The sequence below is a fragment of the Plectropomus leopardus genome, chromosome 13 (assembly GCF_026936395.1).
Source record: "Plectropomus leopardus strain MGB_pleo_1.0 chromosome 13, ASM2693639v1, whole genome shotgun sequence".
In the NCBI taxonomy this organism is placed as follows: domain Eukaryota; kingdom Metazoa; phylum Chordata; class Actinopteri; order Perciformes; family Serranidae; genus Plectropomus; species Plectropomus leopardus.
Genome location: NC_142188.1, coordinates 22,131,267 through 22,157,337, shown reverse-complemented (window position 1 = coordinate 22,157,337; position 26,071 = coordinate 22,131,267). Strand labels below are relative to the sequence as shown.

The 26,071-nt window shown below is 39.6% G+C and overlaps 2 protein-coding genes across 7 annotated transcripts in view; both read right to left on the bottom strand.

The window, feature by feature from the left end:
* pde10a (phosphodiesterase 10A) overlaps nucleotides 1–16,455 on the bottom strand; it is a 71,615-nt gene extending 55,160 nt beyond the window's left edge. Inside the window, exons 1-2 of one of the 6 annotated variants that reach the window (XM_088086737.1) lie at nucleotides 14,994–16,434; nucleotides 14,715–14,891 (exon numbers count right to left, since the gene is read on the bottom strand). In XM_088086737.1, coding sequence (XP_087942863.1) covers nucleotides 14,715–14,787 — 73 coding nt within the window. In that variant the 5' untranslated portion in view covers nucleotides 14,788–14,891; nucleotides 14,994–16,434. Of the gene's footprint in view, nucleotides 1–14,714 lie in introns of all 6 variants that reach the window. The other 5 variants (XR_006106580.2, XM_088086738.1, XM_088086739.1 and 2 more) reach the window with 5 other exon arrangements.
* On the bottom strand, nucleotides 1,126–25,960 carry tbxtb (T-box transcription factor Tb). Its single transcript, XM_042502679.2, has 10 exons — nucleotides 25,587–25,960; nucleotides 25,232–25,496; nucleotides 24,926–25,060; nucleotides 24,671–24,732; nucleotides 24,517–24,578; nucleotides 24,233–24,409; nucleotides 23,757–23,889; nucleotides 19,262–22,884; nucleotides 17,831–17,936; nucleotides 1,126–2,810 (listed from the first exon to the last, which is right to left on the bottom strand). The coding sequence occupies exons 1-8, from the start codon at nucleotides 25,958–25,960 to the stop codon at nucleotides 22,614–22,616; spliced, it is 1,479 nt and encodes a 492-aa protein (XP_042358613.2). The 3' UTR covers nucleotides 1,126–2,810; nucleotides 17,831–17,936; nucleotides 19,262–22,613.
* Nucleotides 25,961–26,071: the final 111 nt, after the last annotated feature.

The window sequence follows — 26,071 nt, the reverse complement described above, 5'->3', positions numbered from 1 at the left end:
AACAACAATAATAATAATAATAATAATAATAATAATAATTATTATAATATATTGGATTTATATAGTGCCTTTCAAGAACTCAAGGTCACTTCAAGCCAAGGATTGATGAAACTGTATGACCAGTCAGCAGCCAACATGCACCCTTATTGTAATGACTAGGTGGATTACACAATTTGGTGAAGGCCATACGTGTATACCAGAGTTAGAGACAGTAATGGTGATTAACTCAGATCTGACAATTTTCTGGTGAATTGATAGTCAGACCCCACAAAGCGACAATGTTTTCGTCAGCCAAGCACAAGGAAAAAATAACAGCAAATACTTCATTTGTAAAATTACCACATGCCCATATGTAACTTAACTCAGGTTTCATTTTTTAACCTAAAAAAAACAGAAGCTAAATCAAGCATTATCCTTGGTAAATGAACTTGGTTAATGATGGTGAATGACCATGTCCTCATCACTGCTCCAGCAAAACACTGGTTGGTCTTGGCCCTCATGCAGCTTTGAAAAGCTGGCTATCAATACTATTAATTAAGACAATATTGTCCACACAAAAGTAATTGCTATAAGACCAAGGTCCATGGCAAAGTCTGACAGGACAAGAGACAAGCAGTTAGACAACTGCACTGAATGTTCCTGGTCACCTTGTTTCTCTTCTATATCAGTTTAGTTAACTGACTGTTGCACAATGGGACTTTTTACTCAGATCATAGCATTTAACTTGGGGATTAGGCTACAGTTCAATAAGATTGTACGGCCAGAGCTTAAAAAAAAAAAAAAAAGAAAGTATTTTAATAAACCATAGTTTTCTTTAGCTGTACTACTACAAAGAGAAATACCCATTCTACATTCAGGAGAACGTCAAAAAATAGGTAAATAATATTAAAGATGTGGTGTAAAAATAAAAATGCTTCAGTATTACCATGCATTAATATAAAAGGCTGACCATTCAAAAATACCTTTATGTCATATGTGCAATATTACTAAAAATCCTGATATCTCAACCTATCATATGTGTGCTTTATAATTGTGGTGTTAAACCGTTTTTTTATGTGTGTTTTGAGAATAAACTGAGTAGAACAAGACATATTTGATGTAAAAGGGTGGAAAAAAGAAAATAATACCAGACTGATAAAATGATGCATTTGTTACAGGATCACTGCTGTACTTTGTAGCACCAGAAGAAAACCTCCGATAAAACTTTTAGTTTTAGATCATGCGGTTTTAGTTTATTACTTAATTTGTCAACAGAAACATTACAGCTGAGACAGATTTAATTTAATGTACTCTCTCCAATGCTCCATAATTTTAAAAGTCCCTTCAAATAACTCTATAAAATATTTAAAATATATTTTTAATAATATCTTGTTCATTAAATGATTGTTGTTGTTGATTGTGATCCATGATGAACATATTTCATTGCACATGTCAACAGTTTAAATGCAGCAGTTGACTGAAACAGTGGAAGCCGTCTTTGGCTCATGTGCCACATGCTGACAAATTTAATGTGAGCGTATAACACCTCTAATGCTCTCAGTGGCTCGCTGTGATTCAAACCTCGCTCAACACAATTAAATTCAAAAGGAAAGAGGATTAACGTGGGTAATATGGCAAGAAATAAATGAAAGAAACGTTGATAAGGTTTCTAAAAATGCATGAGAGAAAACAGAGAAAGCCTGTTTAGAGAGCGCACAATGGACAGGTGGAGCAGATATGTGATTTGGAGCTGTGTGGAGCGCTGCAGTGGAGGGAACTGCAGAAAGCACATGAATAAAAAAAAACAACATTTAAATGGGTGAAAAAAAACGTGATGAAAGAAGTGTGCAGGGGGAGGGAGGGGGTTGGTGCGTGTATCTGCGTCAGAGCTAGAGCCAATGAAGTCAGAGATGGGGAAGGCTCAGGCAGGAGATGCTGTTACTGCCACTCACAGCACCCGCCTGGGCCTCATGTCCTCTACGTCACAGAACTGGCACAAATTATGCCTGCCTGAACGTCTGTCTCTCTCTCTCTCTCTCTCTCTCTCACACACACACACACACACACAAGGTTGGATGTAATTTATGAGCATTTACACATACACGCACCATTCACATTTGAATTAGCGCAGCAGCAGACGTGTAATTTATTCCCTTCAAATTAACCATACATCTCTGAAAAAAAATACAGTGCAGAAATTAAGGAATATTTTGCATTCTGCATTTCTCATATAGCAACAGTATTACATTATTTTTTGCACCTTATATAACATCAAGCTGTTCACCATCAAGCTAATGTTTATGTATTTAAGTAAATGCAGCATAAAGCCTGGCTGATGCAAGTGACAATATTTCCAGAGGAACCAAATGGTTATCTTGTGTCAGAATTGAAGGATGCATTGCTAATAAAGCAGCTGACATAGAGTTCTATTGTGTGTTCTATTAAGGATGTATTATTATAGCATTAAAGAGTATTTCTAAGGACTGGCTCTGGGGTACATTTTAAAATTAACTGATTAATATGGGATTTTTCTTTCTTTCATTTGTTGGTAAAAAAAAAATCTAAAATAAAAATGACAATAATAACAAATCTAGTGTTGAGCAAATAGAATTATATATTTTACAGACTCAGGAAGAATTTATAAACAAAAAGTGTTTTAACATTTTTTTCTCTGACAAAACACACACACACACATACTCATCTCTCACACACATAAATCCTGGTTATGCAGATTAGCGGGCAGTGTTTTCTGTTGGCACCACTCCTGACCCAGATTATCACATCCGTAATTCTAGAGGATGACTATGATGGTGAGCATGTGGTCAGAGGTTCTGTGGAGGGGAAAGAAAAAAAATGAAACATAACAAAAACGAACAGTGCTCATTCGCTTTGCTGACGTCACTAGGCCATGTGCAACGCTTCACTGTGCAATCTCATAAAACTGCATGCAACTCAGGAGGTCAAAGTGTCTCCTCAGATGTCCACATTGTGTGATCATGTGAGCACACACGTGTATTAAAAAAGAAAGATAACACACGCATACAGCTGCAAACATTGCCCTGAACAAAAAAGGAATAAAAACACTAATTGTGTTGTTTAAGCTCATGATTTGATGATTTCTTTTTTATTATCCGAGACTTTTGCTTTCCACCACAAGTCTGCTTGTGTGATGATTTTTATCAACAAAGATTTGGGGCTTTTTTGTGTGTGTGTGTGTGTGTGTGTGTGTGTGTGTGTGTGTGTGTGTGTGTGTGTGTGTGTGTGTGTGTGTGTGTGTGTGTGTCCGTGCATGTATGCCCCTCACGCTGTTAGAACAATGAGAGCAGCAGCTGCAGCTATAGGTGACGATGCAAGCAGGAGACATGAGCCATGACCTCATCAGTTCCCCCATAAACTAGTGGTAAAGTGTCACTATATGTATGTACTCAAGTACTGTATGTGAGTACAGTTTTGAGGTGCTAGTGCTACTGCTACTTTATATTTCTACTCCGCAACAGTGTGGAGGAAAATAATTTAGTTTTTACTCAACGACATTCAACTGACAGTTTTAGTAACAAGATTACTTTGCAGAATTAAATTGTTATTACAAAATAAAAACTAATACATTATAGTCTATTGTTATGTATATATTGTCCAACTTAACCAGCTGCAACAGTAGACACTTACATATAAATGTATCAATACTTATAATCCAATAATACATTTTTTTCTGAGTTGAGCCGTTCTGCATGATGAGTACTTTTATTTTTTGTACGTTAAGTATATGCTGAATTTAATACTTGACTGATATTTTAAATACAGGACTTTTGCTTGTAACATAATTTTTTTTTGAACTGCAGTATTAGTACTTCTATTTCAGTAACAGATCTGAAATCTTCCACTGCTGCATCAAAATATCATGCTCATCTCTAACTTATACACACACACACACACACACACAAACACAAGGCTGAGTTCGCACTGGCTTTACAAAAGGCAAACACCCTCTCTATACACGATGCTACCCCTCTGCTCGTGCTGATGAGCCGACAGCGTCCTGGTTAAATGTAAGCCTTTTAACCACCAAACACACAGTGGTATCATTACTTACAGCTGAGTGATGTCACACAGCCTGTCAGAGTGCGTTTCTTGTGACGCTGTATAGTGTGTATACAGTGAGGTGCTGCTGACTGACTGTTTGACTCTGCTCCTTGTGCAAGCATTACACGTAGACACACCAAGAGGAAATTATCTCAACACAACACAGCTCACAGCATTTTTGAGTTTGTTTGATTAGGCCCAAATCTTGCCTTATGTGCTGAGAACAAAGAAAAAGAATTATAACTGAGAATTATATTTCAATATTTTTTCATCTAGGAAAAATGGGTGCCAGATGTGGCAAGTACAATTAATTTTTTTCAACAAATATCTAATTAGCAAACCCTTTTGGCATTGTTATAACAATGTGCATCATATTTTTCATGTAAAATAATAATTAATCAAATTATCTTTTATTCTGGTTGAATTCAGTGTTAACAGAAGCCACATCGGGGAAAAAATCCTGCAGTGACTGATGCAACAATGAAACAGATTCAATAAAATGTAGCTGACTTTATCGTTAATTTGTATGAGTTGATATAAATCAATTTTGTGCCTTTGAAAAGAAATGCTTTGAAAAACAGAGAGCGAGAGAGAGAAGCAGCGCTGCATTTTGAGGTCAAAGAATTTGGGGAGTGGCTGGGGGGACGAGTGGTAGCCGGCTGCCTGCAGCCCTCATCAGAAGCCAAACAAAGTCAGTATGAATCATAGGTGAGAAATATGGGTGCTGACGTACAGGCCTGTCAGTCTCTCCGTACAGCAGACATCAGAACAGGCCGAGACGGCCGAGCAGCCAGACGTCAGGTCTGCCTGTTTACTGATAACACATGGACACCATTCATGAACTAAACACACTTACACATGCACACACACTCTTGCCTTGTCCCTTACTCACACATTAATTTGAAACTATTGTATGTATTTCTCCTGACTTACATTGTTATAAAATACGACTGTTCATTTAAACTTGTAACAAGCAGAATTAACCATATTCAGCTCTGCAGTCAAATTGAAACTATAAAGGTTAAAAACAAATAAAATCAGGGTAATGTAACAATGATTCCACTTTGACACAAGACTGGAATTATTTTTCTTTTTTTGTCTTCTGCTAGTTCACAAAAAAAAACGGTGCCATTGAAGACTCTTTTGACATTAGAGGATCACATAAATCATTTGATTTGTAAAACCTTTCAGTAGTCATTACCAAGTCTGCAAACAATGATGAAGACATATGTTAATCCAGAGTTACTGCCAACTCCGAAGTGAATTTCTCTGCCACCACTCCCTGCGTTTTATCTTTATACTTTAGCCCCACCTAGTGTCTGTGTGTCTGTCTCTGTGTTCACAGGTGGAAACATCCAATAACCACTGGCAAATCACAGAAAGGTCAAAGGTCAACATGTGGTATAAATATCTAAAAAAAACAAATACGTAGAAATGAAAAAATTTCCGTTCTTTCCATACGCAAATCTTTTTGTGACATACTGTCACCTGTAATACATATCGAGACCACTGAGTGGTATTCTTGTACAAGTTGAGTCCGTTCCAAACGGCCTGCAGCTGCGGCCCTCAAAGGCTGAAGCTGCTGCTCGGTGATGTCTCCAGAGAAGGACATGGATAAGGATATTCATGAGGATGTGTGAGTGTTTGAATGTGTGTGAGGTTGCATGTGGTTTACGCACTAAGTGCTCTGTGGCGTCACGAGAGCGGCAAACAGCCCTGCTGCACTTCCACAGTCTTTCAGCAACGTGAGCACAAAGCCAAGCTAAAGACACACACGGTGCACCGCTGGAAAGCAATGTCGGTGTATGACGCCGTGCTGCGCCTCAGTTTAATCTGGGGGGACAGAGTGATCTGCAAGATCTGGAACTGCTCTCTCAACAGTCTAAAATCAGAGTGAAAGGCGAACTCTAACTGGGCTTGACCACGCTGATCCTCTGTCTCACAGGAACAGGGCCTTTTTGTTCCCGTGAGCAGAGGCCATTTTGTAATGTTCTCCTTGACGTATTGTCAGCGAAGTGGGAGCAACATCACTGTTACAGTGGAGAGGATATCTGGAAACTATTTGCTTTAAAGGGTCTGATAAAGGAAAACAAAACACCAGCAGTCATTAGTGACGGCGCGTCATTGCATCTCGCCAGTTAAAGAGCTGAAATTACAGCGTTCACCCATGTCTACTGCAGAATCATTTAACCTGGGTGTGAATGCCGATTGTACGCATTCCCGTTGCATTAAAAAGCCAGATGTTAGCGGGTATTAGCGAGTTCTTTGTGCAGTGGGAATGAGGCTGAATTTTTATCATGCCACCCAACCTATGAACTTTTTTTTTAAAATTCAGCTGCTTTTATTGGCCCATTAATAACGTCATGCGTATATTGATGAGTACTTTTGCCATTTTCACTGCTATACTTGACCTATTTCATGAACGTTTTATTTATTTTGACCCTCATATAAAACCTATTATATACCATCCTATTCTATAGGATGAACTAGAAACATGCATTCAGTAGAGTGCAGATCTCTGCCAGGTGGCCGTCAGTGCTGGTCATTTCCACTCTAGACAATTCTGGTAATTTCAGCAGACACACCACAGTCTAATTCAAAAACATAACAGAAACTAATAAAAATATACACCTTGACTTTTTTTGATAGAGCCATGGCGCATTAAATTGAGTTTTCCTACCGACAGGAACTATCCAGAAATATGTACAATGTAATTATGAGTATGAATGTATTCATAACTGGACTTTTAATGCCATTAACTTTGTCTGTAGGCTACAGCACAACAAAGCAGGAAATAACGACAATAAACACAACTAACAGACAAAAACCAGACAGACAGACGGAAACCTTGACACAGCTGTTGCGGAACCGACCCTTATGGCTCCCTCACCGTCAAGATGGCAGTGAAGACAACAAAAACGGGGAATTCATCTCGTATCATGCCAAACTTTCGAGGATCATAACGTATGGAATTACTCTGCAGATGCCCCAGTTCAAAATGAAATGCAATTTTGCTATGGATGTCAGTTTATTGATCCACAACAAAGGCCAAAATGTCTCCTGCAACAGATGGTAAGGCTCATTGGTTTCAGTTGAGCAGATTACCAGGAGCCTTACAGCCCCTTCCAGTCAGTTAAGAGCCGAAAGTCTATGAAGGTAGAAAACAGCCCATAAAACAGGTTTTTCAACAACTGTGAAACACTGTAACCATGGGAGGTCCTAGAGCATATGTTAACGTGTACACAAAATGTGAGGCTGATTGGTCCAGCAGTTTGCGAAATTATCCTGCTTATTAGTCAGCTACTTACTAAAGAAATCAATCATTTGACACAAAATACTGGTTTAAAAATTATTTCATTTTTTCAGTATTTATTTTACGGCCTCTGCTAAGCTTCTATGATCAGAACTGTGTAAGTAGCAATGGTCTTTTGTTCATCTGTCTGCTATTCAGAAAAAACAGACTGCAGAATGCTATCATTGACCAGTCAAAAAGCCGTGTAATAACACGTGTATAACATAACCAATGATAGAAAAAATCTTGGCGCTACACTAATCTATATATATATATATATATATATATATATATATATATTTTTTTTTTTTTTTTTTTTTTTTACAGTGGATCATATGAGATTTACAATGTGAGAGGGATCACTCGTACAGAGAATTATCAGGTTTCAGAGGGTTAATGCTTTTAACAGCTCAACTTTCTCACATTGACACCTTATCAGGGACAGTCAGGGAAAAAATATTCCAATTAGCAATACACCTATAGGTGGTTTGCACTCCTATCTAACCGTAATGGAAGAGAGCTGGTCATTTGCACAGCTGAAGGCTGCTGACCAGCTGTGGTGGCGGCTGGTGGGTGGGGGGCTGAAGGGGACACCCAGGAGTGGCCCTGTAATCGACAGGTCCAGGCCGCTCACCAAGAGGGCTAAACAAAAAACGCTTTGTGGTCCTGATATGAATCTGAATGCCCCGGTTTCTACACCTCCCCTCCTGGCCTCATCGTGGATATCTGAGCGAACAAAAACGATCTCCATGAGAAAATACGAGTTTGAGCCCTCAGAGACGACAGTGAATGGAGCAGCGACAGTGGCAGCACCATAGAGACTGCTGCTAGTTTTCAGATTCTGTTTATGATGCACAAATACACCATGGCTTTACTGTATTTGTCTGCTTTTTGTAAGAGCAGCTGTTTAGTTTGGACAAACACTTGTGCCAACAAACGGTTTCCTCTCATTTTAGGTGGTTCTGTTTAAAGCAAAATATGACCTCCTGCCTGATTTTACAGTAAGATGTTACAATATATCCTTTGGCTCCTTCATAAATCACTCAGTGTTTACTGAGTCTACTGGTGAATTTAAATCTAGTTTAAAATTTATTTTATTCCATTTGCTTTGACAGTGTACTGTACACTATAGTGCTGCCATCCTGCATCAGAGCATGCAGAATTTCGAGTGGGAGGGGTTCAGTGGGTGTGTACCCCCTAAGTAGTCACAGATGCCAGGCACAGTTGGGGAAGGAAGCGCCCGGCTCTCCTTCCGTGTTTGCCAAGGGAAACTCGCATTTGGGCGTGGGCCCAAAACGATACAGAGCCAAAGACCATGATGCAAACAGGTCACGTCTTCAGTGCAAACAAACAAGTCTGCAAGCCCTAGGAAGCCATAATGTTTACTGTAAGACCTGCACTGCATAGACAAGTTTATATTGAGGTCTAAGTTCACTCAAGTTACAAAAAAATGACCTCCAGATAAATGTAATTTTATTTGTCCGGGTTTAGAGATATCTGATTGTGATCTTTCTGCAGTAAATGAAATTTTGTTTGTGGTGCCCATAGTGTTGAAAAATTAAATAATCTCTTACTAGAATACATGTTTTTTTAAGATAATCTACAAGAAAACTAGTTCTTATGAAAACTACAACTCTCTGGACCCTGGTTCTGGAAAGGCATGTTGCTAGTACAAGTTATAATTTTTCAATGAGCACAACAAACTACCACTAAATTCGATCCACCTCTCTTACATTGGTCACGTAAAAGCATAACCCTCTCAACATATCCTCACACACTGCGTCATGTGATATCTTACAAAAATTCCTAACAAATTAGCATCCCTACTGGTTAGGTTTAAGAAAAAAGTTAGATAGGTTAGGTTTAGGAAAAGAAACAAGGTTGGGCATCGTCATGTATTTAATGTAAAGTTATGTACTTAACGTAACATGACAATGTGACAACATAGCCTGTATTAAAATAACTCAAAGTTCACTTAGCTTCACATGGGACACAAACACACTTCTCCTGGGGGAAAACTGTGACTTTGTTTGACCCATCCAATACCCCAATCTATCTACACACACTTTTACTCTTTATAGTACTTCTTTTTTACACCCATCAGCACATTTGTCATTGATTGCCAAGCGGTTACCTTTGAGACTGAAAAATGAAGCCAATACATAAGTGCCAAAAACTGCAGTTCTTAAAATGTCCACTTAAGGCTGACTCCAGACGCCAGTCAGACCACATAGACCGCCATGTTAAAATGCCAAACTTTAAAGCAGAAATAAACATGTTTACAGCCTGGTAAAAAATACCGTTTTGGGCTCTCTAGCTAATTGCAATATTCATGGCAACTGTATGGGGAATTACATTTTTCAAAAACTCACCAGTTGACATTTTATTAAGGCTTAAAGTTTACATATTTAAGGGTGGTGCTGTATTGAGTGACAAGCTGTCTGTCAATAGTTTTTTTTGGCTTCTCATTCAGATTCACCCCTTGCTCTACCACGGCTCCACCCTATTGTCAAAATATGGTTACTACTGGGCCTAAAAAAACAAGATGGTGACGCCCGAAAGGTCGAGGCTTCAAAATGGTAGTCCAATGAGTGACATCATGGCTACATCCATTATTTTCACAGTCTGTTGATCATAGCTTTCACGATTTCATGGGTCATACACAAATTACTAAAAATAAAAATTACTACCAATTCTGGTGTATTACTTTTTGTAGGTATATACGAACAACATAGGTGTAGGTATACAAACAGTGCATGAGAATAGCCTGACCACCTGCATGCCTTGGTTTTACAAGAGGTTAATGAGAAAATATGGGAGTTTTTTTTTTTGGTAATGAACTGATCCTTTCAGGGGTCAGATTTCGAAGGTGTCATATGGCAAAAAAACAAGTAAATTCAGTACATTTTGGAAAAGATTATTGTGATTTAGCCTTAAAAAAGATATAAAGGTTAAAAGGCAAACAGGGGTGAAATTATGTATAAATTCTTAAGTAGGTTAAAGTATTTTTCAAGTCTAAATGTGACAAATGTAGCTTTAAACTTGAATATCAGCACACGTCTATTCCTCGTAAAAGCTGTTTCCATTGCTACAGCACTTCATACAAGCAGCCACGGCTCTCTGCTTGAAGGTGCTGCTGTTCTTGGCCTTGAACTTACAACTCATGTCGCGTGTTTGCCAGCATAATAGCAGCCACGCTGCTGATTGAGGTATTTCAAAAGCTGCCTCTTGAAAAAGAGGAATGCTTGAATTTCAGACTAAAGGATGAGTTGAACCAGTGTTTTCATTGGCACAGATCATAGATCACAGGCATTATGAGGAAGGTAAAGCATAATATCCCTAAGAACAGGGCTGATTTTTGTTTACTGGCTTTTGTTTACCCGTTGATGATCAAGCAAGAATCTGCCCACATTTATTTTTTATACTAAATCACTGTGATCATCCCCATGACTGGATTAAGACTTCCACATGGCTCCGGGTGTTTAATCCCAAAGGGACATGACCTTTAACAACACAGATTGTTACAGTTGGTGTGTATAGTGGCCTCATTTTGTGCCTGATGTTGAGCTTTCCTGATGCAAAATAACCCTCATCTACGCAATGCAGGATCCACATCAATCAACAAGAAGAAATCAGTGGCTGAGCCAGAGGGATGGCCAGGGGTGGCACATGCCCCTTCACTGGTGAACCACCCAAGTCAGAAGGTAGCTGGCGTGTTCGAACCATGGATGGATTACTAAAGAGGCCATCCGGCTACATGGTCAATGCCCCGGGACTAGTCTTGGCATGAAGTGACTTTTGACATTTCTTGTTGAAAAGTCAGTCAGACAACCAAAAAGATGCAAAATTACCAAAAAGAGACACAAAACAACCAGTAGTGAAATGTAACGAAGTACATTTATTCAAGTAATGTACTATTTGAGGTACTTGTACTTTACTTGGGTCTATTCTTTTTACAATACTTTATGCTTCTACTCTAACACATTTCAGGAGAAAATACTGTACTTTTTATTGCACTACATTTATCCGACAACTTTACTGTACAACCTAGGATTTTTGCATATTAAGCATAAGAAAGTTTTATAAAAAATGATGTTACACAAGATCAACTGAAACATTTAGTCCATTAATCAACTTCTGACGAACATTTTTCTCATTTTCTGATTTATTTTGAATTGTTTTTATTAGATTATTCTGGATATTTTTTGGTACTTTTATTTTTATACTTTAAGTATTCGTTTTTGATTATACTCACTTTTTCTTTGAGTAATACTTTCAATGCAGGACTTCTGATTGTAACAAATTAGTTTTACAGTGTGGTATTAGTATGTTTAATTAAGTAAAGATCTGAATACTTCCACCACTACAAAGAGATGCAAAAGAAAAAAAAAACAGAGACAAAAAAAAAGTGTTTTGTCAGTTGTCCATTGTCTGTGTCCATTGTCTCAAGGGGTAAGTAGCAACACATTGCAAGTTATGTACATGAGTTACAACTACCAAGAGGACAGGAAAATTCATACTAAGATCTCTTTTTTGTCCAGCCTATGTCTCCTAGACATATATGAGCGCAATCTAACAACAATATGAGATTTTAACTATTTTCTCATATTTTTGTAGTCAGCTCCTGAAAAAATGGCCTTCTTCTTGTCTCCAATCCCGATCCTAATTCAAGATCTTTAAATGCTTCTTTTTCTCTCTCTTTTATCACTCTCTCGGTACCAACGTTCCTTTTTTTTAAGGTTATCAACAACTGCATTTTTTTTCATTATTTTGCACTATGTAAAGTAACTTATAATGGAAAGTAACTTAAACTTTGACTGACTTATTAACCAGGTCCTTTTTTTAACTGTAACTTGAGTGGGTTTCTTAAATTGTAATGTTCACTTTTATTCGAATCAGTTTTTATTGAAGTAATTGTACTTTTACTTGAGTATTGATTTTCAGTACTTTACAAACAGCAGCTATTCATTCACATTATATTTAAAGTTATTTAGTATTCATTTATCATTCTGAATAAACTATGTCACTATTAATAATGTACAGTTTATTATCATTATCTTCTATTAAAAGATAAAACATGTTATTTTCTTTAGTTCAGTGGAAATGCAGGTAAAGTAACTGTTCTGTGCTGCTGAGTTGCTATTTGTATCCACCACATTTTGAAACAGTTTACTTTTATTTTCCTCTGTGCACATAAAATGGCCCATTAGCATGCCTGGCCCCTGGGTGCACACCAGGGATACCATGATAGTATATCCGGCAGTCATTCTCCATCTGAACTCACACATTGCATATCACTGAATCAGCCCCCCCCCAACCTAACAACTGGACTGGAAATTGTAATCTAGGTGAGCCACCTAGTACTTCATATGTGTATAATGCAGTTTCTGAAACAACAGGTCCTTCTTTGCCTGAGTGGTGACAGCCAACCTCCCAACCGAGCTGAGTTCACTCAGCCTCTACAACTCGAATGCCACACTTCCTACTCTCCCCTCGGCATCTGAAAATGAAAGTCTGTTCTGCAACCAAACCTGCTGTCACATAAATGTGACTCTACTGAGGATGGTTGAGAGATTATAAAAAGTAATCTGCAGCAATCTGCAGCACACAAGATTGTTCTCAAGGGATAAAAATACTTATTTTAGTGCCGACGTGATTATATGGCAACATGATCATGTCTCTGTACAGGTTTAATACTGTGTGGATTTGTTGAGTTAAAAGAATACATCACCACAAAAGTGATCATTTGTATATCAATAACTCACCCTGTGTTATGCTGAATTTGTGAAGAAAACTTTGTTTTTCTCACATGCCTCCACAGTGAATACAGAATCCAAAATTTGCCTGGGTCCAAACCTTTTACTCTGATTGCTCCACCAAGTTCAAGTTTACCAAAACCTCATTCCCACCGCACAAAAAAACGCTAACACCTGCTAACATCCGGCTTGGAAATGTGCTCTGATCGCCATTGATGAGAACACAACACCCAGGTGAATGTGCTAATTTCACCTCTTTAACCAGCGAGATGCAATAACACATTGCCACCAATTACCATCCATCCCCTCCTAAGCAGCACTCAAACATTAATCCAAATACGTCTGCACTGAGTTTGAAAGCAGGGCTAAATAAGTAAGAGATATATAAAGACAAATAACCACTGTAAAGTTTTCACAAATCTCTGCTCCTACTGCTCTCCACTGTTAACATGTACTCCTGCCTGTGACGTCAAACAGACATACGACCCTCACACACACAGAAAGGCAGACTCGTCTGCTGCATGGCTACAGTGCCCTGTACACTGGTCTGCTACTGGCAGTGGGATCACAGTCGCTCGCCTATTTTTACCTGGTTTACCTGTGTTTGAAAAAAACCTGTGCACACAATAATTTTCATAATTCAATAATTAATCTAACACTGTGACATGAAACAGTGGCTTCTCAGTTAAAGTAAAAAAAAATCCAATGAGGGCCATGGGAGGACATGGGCGGGACTGACGCTCTCCAGCTGTGAGCCCAAACCAAATGAGTAGTAATAACGGGAATGCTGAGCGCTATAGACAAGGTAGACGCTGCTATCGAAGCTGGTCTGAAATGTACATGCCATCAAAATATCACCCACAGACGTCGTTTGTTTCACTTTTTTCCACTCCACTCCTAAAATCCTGGCTAACAGGTATGCTGGCATGGCTCTACTCAGTATGGACTTAAAATGATGTTAGATTCAAGCAAGTACGTTGGTCTCTGCTGATTGTTTGGAAAATCTAATCCCCCTTTCCCAAGGAAATCTGAGAGAGGACGTAACTGAGAGTATAAATTTTTCCCCAAAGATGGTCACTCTGAGAGTGACTGTTTATTTGGAAGTGTTCTAAATAGTAAAGTTTTAGTGAAAATGCATGTGTTTGGGTAGTACTGAGCATATGAGTGAATAAATGAGACTTGGATTTTACTGCGTAGGTTGTGTGTGAGTTTGTGAACAGATGTTTTGACATAGTTCTGCTGTCAATCAAAATGACTCCAATTCACTTTAATTAATCAAGAAATGTCTCTGTTACTGGATTCTTTGTTCCCTGTGGGGTCATGCGAAAATAAAGTGTTCTTCCTAAAGTCAAAGCAACACTGGGTGAGTAATTGACATACAAATGATTATTTGTGGGTTGAAGTGTTCCTTTAACTCAGCTGCTGTGGTGACTTTGCATCCTAAAGGTTTGACAAGGAGCCTTTTACTTTGCAATAAACCTTTGGTTCCTACTCAGAAATGCTCTGTAGAAATATCAAAAGATAAAGGAATTCATCACTTTATCACATGTCTCTTGCACTCTGGCAGAAGTTCAACTCTCACTGTCATTTCTGACCATGACTCCTACCTTGGTCGCTGCATCCTGCAGGGGGAGATTCCTCAAAGTCCTGGTCGTCAGGACTTTTCCGTTTCTTCGACATTTGCTGCTCCCTATTCCAGAGATGGATCTATCCACCGCCGAATCGATATCTGCTGATAACGTGAGACACCCTCAACCGGCAGGATATACAACGCATACAACAGTCTGGGGGAGGCGAGAAGAGAAATGCGAATAAATCTCAGTCCCATTCATTCAGATCCCTTCTCCGTATGTCCTCTTCCCGGTGTGCTGTGTGCGCAAAGTTACCATGTGGTGGCCAGCCGAGCATCTGGAGACGCAGCGAGGCATGGAGCCGGTCAGCTTCTGATTCCCACCGTATAACCGGACGAGATGTGTCTCCGCTGACAGCCGGGGGCTTATTCCTCTTGACAGATGAGAAATATTTGCAGAGGGAGTGATTTGTCGATCACGTGCGTCGCGGATTATGTTTGGTCGAAGTTACGCACTGGAGGCAACTTGTTGATCCGCGTCTTTGGGTTCTGGTTTTCGTCACTCCGGATTCTTTTTTGAATATCAATTTTGATTTCCAACGTTGTATGTGGTGTTTTGCTTGAATGGTGCTCAGCGACGTCAGACTACAAGTCTAATCAGGCATGGGTGACGCACAGCCGACACAACGGGAACTCTTGGATATCTTGAAGAGTATAGGCCAATGTAAACGGAGATTATCTGGACGTGGTCTGCCCGCGAAAGTACGCCAGAGCGCGTGTCCCTCTCGCAGCATTGGAGCTGCGCACTAAGTTGCGGGAAGAAAATGCTCTCTTGCAACATCTGTGACAGAGGAGAGGATTCCTCCCCGGCGTAAAATTGGAGACACTGTACTAAAAAAGTGGCTGGGGGGGAGCGCGCGATACGATACCTTGTCTTTCACAACACCATCAGTCCAGCGACGAGTGTTTGTCTGTGACGCTCCTTGCGCAAAACCTCCTAATCCATGTGCCAGAATAACATAAACCGAACAAACACGCATTGTGTTATGATCACAAATCTTGGGCGAATAGGTTTGCTTTCACTTCAATGTGCGGTAAGACACAGAGCAACTTGAGAGGAGGCTGTGAATAAATGCAGCAGGAGAGTCGTGGTGTGGCGCGTACTACAGAGGAGGCAATGACGCCACCGGTCTGGCTTTTACAAATTGCCTGATGGTAGTTTTCCCCTCCGGTCTCAGCTCTGAATGCCAGAGAATAAAAAAAAAAAAAAATCTGCTCTCTTTTTTCACCAACGCAACAAAAGCACTCTGCATTCAAGAGATAGCCACTTGGATGACACTGCACAGACCTTATCAGATTATTATCACTGACTTTCACACATTCATTTTCCATTCAGAGGAGTCACAGATGGATGCCTGACACCAGTTGAGCAACAGCCATCTTCCTCCTCCTCCTCCTCTACCTCTCCTCATTCTCTCATATGCTGATTTATTTATGAACGCTCCCGGGTCAGGGGATCATATTCCATGTACTACATCTGGTTTAGATTTCCAGTGCAGCACCTATACTGTTTCTCCACAATGTGTCACTTGGATGTCAAATGATTTTGAAATTTAAAAGCTGCTTATTTTGCGTGCGTCTATATGCGCACATCCGCGGCGGGTTTCTTGCAAAAGAGCTACAGTTGCATTCATGCCAATGACGCTGGTATTTCGTGGTATTTTCTGAAGGCAAACACGCCTCTCTCTCTCCCTCTCTTTCTCTCTCTCTCCCTCTCTCTCTCTGGCTCTCCCCCCTCCCATCCCTCATTCACTGCAGCTACTGACGTCAAGACATGCTTGCGTCAATGCTCCCTGCTTTGACAGAGAGCTTTTTTTTCATTTGGATCATAATGGGATTATTAGGCTTAGAGAAATACCCTGCCTTCATGGCTTTTTAGATTTTTTGTCGATAGATGCCCCATTATCTTTTCTTGCTTTACATAATATTCCTTCAAAAAAGAAAAGGACAGATAATTGGCTTTTACAGAAAAGCACAAAAATGCGTGTTTATCAGTCCACAATGTGATGATGATGCTTTTTCCTACAATAATGCTATTAAAGTTAGACATAAACCTGTAAAGAACCTAAAACACCATAACATGGTGGACATGAATCTGCACAACCATGAAGAAAGTAGTCCCCCTTTTCAGGTATAATCTGGTCTATGTTGATCTATGTGACACAAATATATATTAATACTCAGTATGCACACAATAGTATGTACACATGGTGACCACAGACCATCAAATCCAGTGGTTTGACAGCGAAACGCTCTGAAGCATCAGCAAAGCAGTCCATTGTGCATTCAATTGAGCGGATTAGATGTCTGTTGCTTCCTGCGAGTCTGTGGTTGCTGCCTGTACAAGTGGAGGATGTCACGATGTCCTTATACATTGACCTTGATCTTCTGTGCTGAATGGGCTCTTGTGCCTGTTGACCAGCCTCGCTTCTCTTCTACCATAATGCCTTTGCTTACACTTTCTCAACTCAACTGCACCGCGCTTTGTGTCCCTCTATAACTTGTAATATAATATTCAAATACCATCTCTGCTCACATTAATGTGGAGTTTTCTCTTTAGATAAATGTGCGCTGCTGTTAAAAATCACCATTATGCAGCTCAATTAAGTGCAAACACAATTTAAAATATGAGACAAAAGGTCATAATTCCACACACATCTGTGTCAGAAATGCTGAATGAAATCTTACATATACACTGACATTTTCAAGGACAATGCTTGGTCTGTGTTTTTATCACCAGCTGGGTCACCAAACAGGACTTGGATTGTTGCCCTGAGCTTGACAGCAACAATTCAAGCCAACATGCATGTAATTTCACAATCTACTGAAAAGTGAATTCCCAGCCAACGCATGTTTAATAGCAAAACATCAGGAAGGTCTAAGGAAGTACATACACTTCTTTAAAATATGCTGAATTGATGCTACAGCTCACACAGCTGAGCAGCTGTAGATCCTGTTTGCTGATGTTGGCTTTGAATTCAATGTGTGAATCCAAACTCCAGCAAACAGGACGAAGCTCTTGTATCATAGTGTTCTGCCAACATTTGGAGCTGTACCTGTAAACTAAATCACTTTTCTACAAACGCACTGTACCTGATCATCGCCGTGTGAGGTCATGTAAGGTCCACCACCAGCAACACCATAGAGAGGCACATGAGTGTATCCTGCATGATGTCCTTCCTGTGACAATATGCATAATCTGTGGAGACAATAGAGCAGGTAACAGTAAATTAGGAATGGGTCACAGTATATAAGTAATTATTCATACAGTTAACCAATAAAATCTCTACATGGTACATATAAGGATGACGAGTGTAACAAAAGAACAATGGGTGAAGCCTTAACAGCAAAGTTGGGGAGCTGGTTTGACGGGTTCAGAGAATATCATGAATCCTGTTCACCCCCCCCAGCAATGACCAAAAAGACATGGCTCAAAAATTTGCAAGAAATTAGAAAAACGTTACAAAAACATAAATACATAAATAAACAAACATAAATAAAAGTTTTTAAAAAAAGAAAAGAAAGAAAATTACCTTAAGACAGTGCTAAAAAATAAAATAAATAAAAAAGACTTTATGGAGAACAATTTTTAAAAATATAATTATAAGGAAGCATGCTTGTATTATATAATTTTTGGGTTAACTGTACATTTAAGTCAAGTTTATAGCATTAGGGCCATGGTTGTTTTTGAGGAAGCAGGAATCATGGAGTGAGCTTAGGTGGTCTACTTCTTTTCCACTTTGACAGCAAACTTGGTGTATTTCTGTGACCAAAATTATAGAAGCTTCTCATTTTAGATTGCAGATGTAGAGTCCTGGATTCAAAGAGGAAGGGTTTGGGTTACCATAATGGAAGAGGTGAGTTTTTGGTAGTTTACTCAATGATGCAATCATATCCAACTGATCAAGACCAATAGCTATCTTGCTTAGGCCTACAGTTTTACAAAATGTGCAGTCCACCCTCGCAGTTGAAGATACAGTACCAGGATGGAGAAACTACATTATTAGTTAGAATATGTTGTTGGTCATAATTAAGGTCACTAGTGTTTGGTAAAGTCTCAAAGGTTTCAGTTCAATAATGTGGGTCCAATATGAAAAACACACTCTAGTATAACTCGAGGTTATTTTTATGTTATGCCAGTAGTACCAAGACTTAATGCATTTTTCCTCACCTAATTAACAAAACACATGTCTGGGCTCGCTGTCATGCGCAAGTGCAAAAAAAAAAGCAACAGCACTGCAAAAATAACTTGAAGAAAAATAATTATTTAGTGCCAGTTTACAGGACCAGACAGATCGATGCAAAACAGAACAAACTGAAACACGGACAATGACCTGACAAAAGGAAAGCCATATGTATAAATATAGGCCTACAGGGAACCGATCAGCAGGTGTAGGTGGAGATGGGCAAAAAAAGGGAAAAACTGGTATCAGACGGGAGTTTGTGAATACCATATGAGGAGGGCATTTAAATGGACTATCGGCATAGACTGTAAACACAGACGGACGACGTGCCCGCACTTACCGCCGCTATGCCGAAGTGAGGTTAAAATTTCCCGGATACGAGCGTCACCATTTTGCGAGGGTGATGTCATCGGGAGCCCTGCATCTGCGTAGTAACGATATCCGCACGGGGGTTCCCGCCCAAACACCCGTCCGACCAATCGTGAGCAGCACCATTGAATGTGAGCACACGGATTGGCTGTCACAGCTGTCAATCATAGCGGGAACGCCCTCTTTTGTATAATTTAATAACTCATTAAAACCGAACTTGTCACGAAAACAAACACCTGAGCAAGCACCAGGGTGATGAGAACTACCTTCAGTGACAGGAACCATCTTTGGGAAAAAATTTATTTGGTGTGTACTTTGAGTTTTATAGTTCAGCCTATGACCATTCACTAACACGGAGGGGCGGGTCTTAGGACCTGTACTGCAGTCAGACACCAGGGGGCGATCGAGATTTAATAACCTCACTTTGGGGGAGCTGTCACGTTGTCAGTCTTTACATAGCCTACAGTCAATGACTTATGGCATAAACTGCATAAACACAACCCCAAGATCCACAGAGGAAAGTGAGAAAAAGCCCCGAAGATACATAGCATAACGATAATTTAAACAGAAACATTGGTGGGTTGAACACCCTGGTGTGTTATGTAGGCGAACTACTTTTTAATACAGCAGGATTTGATTCAGTTCAGTTCAAAGGCTTTTTTGGCATGGAAAACATTGCCAAAGCAAGTGTGAAATGTAAACAAAACATGTTCAATCCAGAAAACATAGCTAAACAAAGCAAAACGTTTTGAGATTGAACCTGCCCCAGGTGAGTGGGCTGTAGGACCAATGAGGGACGGGTGAGATGGGGCACGCGCACACACAAACACAAACACAAACACAAACAAACACACACACTAAGGAAAACACACAAAGACAGGAAGTAAAACCAGACATGACACATGAGGAGTAACTCTACAAAATAAAACAGGGAATAGCACATGAATGAATAACATGAAACAAGGAAAAACCAATGCATCCATGGGAAAAACATCACAGAAGACCCCAAAACAAAGTCCTCAAGATATCAGACAAGGATCATGACACTCGCACTATGACAGGATGGTGCTAAAAAAAAAAAAGCTCTGTGCATACTCACAGAGTGCAGTCCTGTAATTTTGATAAATAGTAAACTGTTTTTCAATTAATTTATTTTACTGACTTTGTCTAAAATATTCTTTAAGATCCCAATGTTTCAAAGACATCAAACATATCTGTAATGGCCGGTTGATTTACAGGAAGAAAACTATCAGCAGTATGTCTAACTCAGCCGTAAAAATGATCAGAATAGCCTATGTGATTTAGTACAATTTAGCTTTTTGTCCTCTGGTCAAAAGTGTGAAAAACATGTTTTTATCCAACTTAGAGTGTTTAACCAAGTGTGTGTTCAGCTGAATGAGACATAAGTTGGTTCCTTTCTGAGTAAATGCACTTTCACAACCTTCACAAGCTTCCTGACACAGGAGATGATCATGTGTCACCCATGGATGTGTCACCAGTATCCTTCAGGAGTTGACTGCCCTCATGTCACGGAGATGTGAATAGAAACAGAGTGAGAGCACCGCGGCTGAGTGTTTTCTGAGGTTTCTCACCCTGACTTCCTCACACTGTCTATACAGTCCCAGCAGCCAAACCTCCTCCCTCAGATGTACACACATGTACTTCCTCACCCATGTGTGAAAAATACTCATTCTTCACTACTCTACTCTCAAAAAGAAAGATTATCTGAGTTCAGAAGATAATGCCACAAATTTTAGCACTATACAAAAATTGTAATAGCCTATGTTAAAATGAAAAATAAAACACCAAACAACACTAATAAAAATGTTTCTTTGTTGTTAAAGTATGATATAGAGACGATCATACAAGAAGACGGCAGTAGGTATATATTTTGGAAAATCATGATTATCGTAGCTAAGGTGCATTTTCTTCATTTCTAATCTTCACAGTAGACCTTACTCTGGAGGATAGGACTCAACAAAACAGCTGCTTTAGTTTTAACACCCAGTTAACTCTAGCAATGATGGTAATCTTATCAAGAACCACTAATGAGACGGGAATTAGACCACTGACAGAATTTTGTCCCCCAAGAAACCAAAAAACACTCAAATCAAACAGTCCCTTGTGCTGCTGTGGACCTCCATTAATGTAAAGCAACCCTCAACCAGACTTTGTAAACCCCCTGTGTAGGTAATAATTTAAGAAATGTTCACTGGAGGACAATCCATAGCCAGACACTGTATAAATGGATGAAAAAAATGGGCCAAAAATCTAGTTGTGTCCCATTTAGCAGTAAATTAAATGTGCCGAATGTAACTCTGGAAAAAGATAGTTGATAATTTAATCTCATTCCCAGGTTGTCAAATACTGGCGCTTTGGGTTGACAGCTGTACTGAAACACCAGCCCGAGGCGTTTTTATTACAACCTGGGAATGAGTCTCAACAATCAACACATTTAAATCACGAGCGATGCTTCTGTAGAGCTTTATCATTATAGCATCATAACTGCACAGAAAACAAAAAAGGGACACCATGATAAAAGTGGCTGAACTTGGACAACATAAACAATACAAAGAGCAATGTAATATGTGATGAGCGCCAGTAAATAAAGCACATTCAAGTTTTTATTGTCATGTAGATGGCCTTAAAATGTTTTTAAAAGTTGTTTATCATCTGCATAGCAGAATATTGGCATTAGATCCACCCTTTCATTTCATTTTTAAGATAATCAAGAGCATAACATCTCAGACGGTGTCACTGCAGTACAAAAAGCTCCATTTATCTATTTACATGGTAAACCTCAGATACTCTCATTTACACTATAAACAACATTTAAAATCTTTTATAATTTTTCATCTGTACATCATTTTTTTCTTTTTCTTTTGCTTTATGCTGAGAGTATTGTTGAGCTATGCTTAATATAAGCAGGTTCAAATACATTTTGGTTCACTAACATTAAAATAGATGTTTTTCCTGCTATGCTGAACAAAAGTATTTGCTGAACCTAAGGGAAAAGTCAACCAAGAATAAAAGTAAAGTAGATTATTTTTTAAGCTAAAAATACAGACACTAGATGATTTATTAGACCAAAGAACATTAAAAAAGTCTCTGTAGCTTATCATAGGTACCAGTTCAGATGTGAACAAAAATTCTTAAAAATTAGTTCAAGCACAACAAAACTGTAAACAGCCTTTTGCCTGTGAAATTTGATATGGAAACATATACAATCTGTTTAATTTGGGGTTGGTTCTTCCCTTAAATCACAGCAGATCAATCATCCTGCAGACATCACCTCTCACTACAAGCTCTCAGACACATCTCCATCAGAGGGACGGGGGCGTCACAGGAGTCCAGGCTGAAGGCAGTCGCCCATGTTGAGAGGCGTCATACTGAGCGGTGTCGTGCACCTCTGTGCCTGTGCCGCTGTCGTACATGGGAGAACCAGAGGAGGGCACTGTGGCAGGGTTAGAAAGGCTGGAGTAGTGGCTGCTGGACCCTCGAAGGAACTGGGAGCTCAGGCTGTTGTTTATCCCTCCATTCTGGGACACGGGAGTCAGGGGCGAGTTACTCACAGACCACAGGCTGGTGTACTGACTGTACAGAGACATGGATACAAAAGTCATCACTCAGCTCTGCTTAGGATGTTTAAGAAGTGCTTCATGAAAAAGTTGAAAAATGGTATCCATAATTGTTTTTTTAAGTGGGAGATATCTTTAAGAGTCACAGTACATTAAACAGAAAATGTTAAGCTACTGTTTCTACAGAGCACAGTGAAAAAAAAAGCTGAATTTAAGTGAGAACAAATACATAAAAGTGAAGAATTCAGGGGAAATACTCCAAGGTTTCCTGGAGAGAAAGAATTGAGACTTTTTTTGATGTCATTGAGGATGTTACAGCTGTAAAAAGACACACTGATATTGATCTGATTTTAATGTATATGGGAAACCTAAAAATTCTGTACAATCTCAATATTTTCTTAATTCATTTTTTTTGTTGTCCAAAGTAAGCGAATGATACTCATGTAATGTAAGATACACATCATTTTTTTTATTTTATCCTATTGGTGAAATTATTTTGACACAAGCAAAGAGTAGTGACAGGTGTAAGAAATATTCCCAATATTTAAGCACAAATGGATTTCTTACTCAACTCTGTTAAAATTTTAAAAATAAATAAATAAAAAAAAAAAAACGTTTTTCCCCACCAACATTTGATATATGACAAAATTTTATTTCACATTTTGTCATTTCTTTTCTCATCATAATAATTCAGTTTACTGTGAGTATATTTAACTTGCACCTGTGACACTTGAATGCCTTGTTACCTGTAACTTGTAGAGTAGTCATGTTCCATTTCTACTGTTTTTGTTTTTTATAAATTAGTCAGCTCTGGATCATGTTTGTGTTTGTGAGTTGTATTGTTATGTGTTGGTGCAATGAAAATAAACATAGAGGAACCACACAAACCTAGAGTTGGTACCAGAGGTGGAGTTGTGGGCCATGGGCATCATGCTGGAGTGTGTTGGCATCTGTAGACTGGACCAGTTTTCGTGGCTCGAGAGCATTGACAGACAGGCTGGCGAGTTATCAGAGTAACCAACTACAACACAAACAGAGGCGCTGGGATTTAGTACTGTAGGTAAACAGGTCACTGGTGGTTTCAAATATACTACAGAAATAATGTGATCACTAAACGTGTTGTTTTCTCAGTATGATTCGGGACTTCCTGTCCCTCCGATATCAGCATGACAGTTAAAGGTGTGAATATTCCCTCCATACATTCCTCGTCTGAAGCCCAAACCATTTACAGCTCTGTGGCTCCGCTCACACAAAAGCCAGAGGAATGCAAAACATCCCACACTCAGCAACATTTGTTTGAGTTTCTTGTTAATAGCTGAGGAGGAAGTGGTGTAATTCCTGGATTGGTTGAGGAGGGCACTCACTGGGCGAGTTGGTCCGATGGGCGTACGGGGTGGTGTACGGGGCAGAGCGGTGATTCCTCAGGGTGGAGTAGCGCTCACAGCCGTGGGACGGCGAGAGGGAGATGGGACTCCCAAACTGGCTGTGAGGACTGGCAGGAGGGCAGAGAGAGCCCGAGCTTGGAATAAACCAACCACCTACTGGCTCCACAGAGGAGAGGAGACACGATAAAAGCATATAACTTAGAAAGAGTGACCAGAAATCAGATGGGTACATGAAAAAAACAAAACAAAACCCCAGTACTTACACTGGGAGTAAGTTGACTGCTGGTTTTCATTTGCGTCTTCTCGTATATCTTTGTGATCACTCCTGAAAAAAAGGAAATGATTGACAATATAACAATGTTAAAACTTTTACGTGTTAAAGACTTTAGTTAAATGATGAATGTGAAAAATTCTTACCTCTCCTTCGCATCTAGGAAGGCCTTGGCAAAAGGGTTGTGCTTTATTTTAAGGGCAGTTATCTGTAATCCAAACATAAACAACAAACAAAAATGATTATAATTGTTGTTTTCCATTAATAAGTCATAAAAGAAATGCTGCGCGTAAATTACGCATACACTGTACGCGGCAAGAGACGTTATTGTTACGTCAGTTTTAGTAATATAAACTTTTAAATCCGATTTGCATTTCTAAATATGAAATTTCTTTGTTAACCTCTTCGTTTTGATATGCTGTTACTGCGATGAACTGTGTCTCCGGGAAAGAGTGGCTGGTGATCATCCTCCTCGGGCCTCCAACCCGCACTATATGGATGCGTGGCTCGTACTTGTGTAAGGAATTTAGCATGATCTGGCAAAACAACACATCGACACAAATATAATCATTTGAAGTGTCAGGCTAATAATTTCCACGCGTAATTTATTATAAGCATTGAATTTGGAATAGACATCAAAGAGACAAAACTGTTTTTATTTGAAGATAAAAACAAAGAAAGTGTAACATCAAGCATCATCACTTTACCTGACCTCCTCCGTTGAGTTTATTGGTGAGTTTGACTTTACTAAAAGAGACCGGAGCTTTCATCCAATGCGCCCCGAAGTTTGGAGAGTCCGGGTGGATGTACACGCAGCTGGGCGTCTGAGGTTCAGGTTTGCCACCGGGGACCCACTCCCCGTTCACGTATTTCCACCTGTGGTTGTCCGCAGACACGAAGTCCAGCAAAAAAGAGTACATGGCGTTCGGGTCCAATCCGGACACGTTCACTTTGAGCACCGGAAACATCCGCCTTGATTAAACAATAACAAACATATTTTTTATCATACTTATAAGTGCCGGATTGTATCTGATATTATATACTGTTTGCATTGAAGCTCACCTGCCATTCTTAGTAACTATCATTTCATTAGTAAGATCCTTAAATTTCTGCCAAAGCTCGTTCTCATCCAGGGACACTCTCAGCTCCTTCTCCGTGGGGTCGCCCTTCTCGCTGCCGGCCTGCAGCTCACTCTCCACCGCACTGAGGAGGTGGTCCACCCGGTGCTGACTGACCTTTCCGGGACACTCGCCTGTGGCCATCCTGTCCAACAGCTCCAGGGCGGAATTGTAATCGCAGCTCTTATTTGAAAAACGATCTGTTCCTAAATCTGATGTTTCCAAGAGGACTCTGGACGTCATGAAGCTCCCAAATATATAGTCCAAAGAGGAGCTCCATCTCGGGCTGGGTGTTTGGAGCAGAGATGGTTGGCTCATCTCCTCTTTGATCTTTGCGGGCTTGTCACCGATTGGCTGGGAGCAGCCATATCATTGAGGTCCACAGGATTACTGCGTTTTGAGTACAGCAGTTTAACCTATTTTATTGCA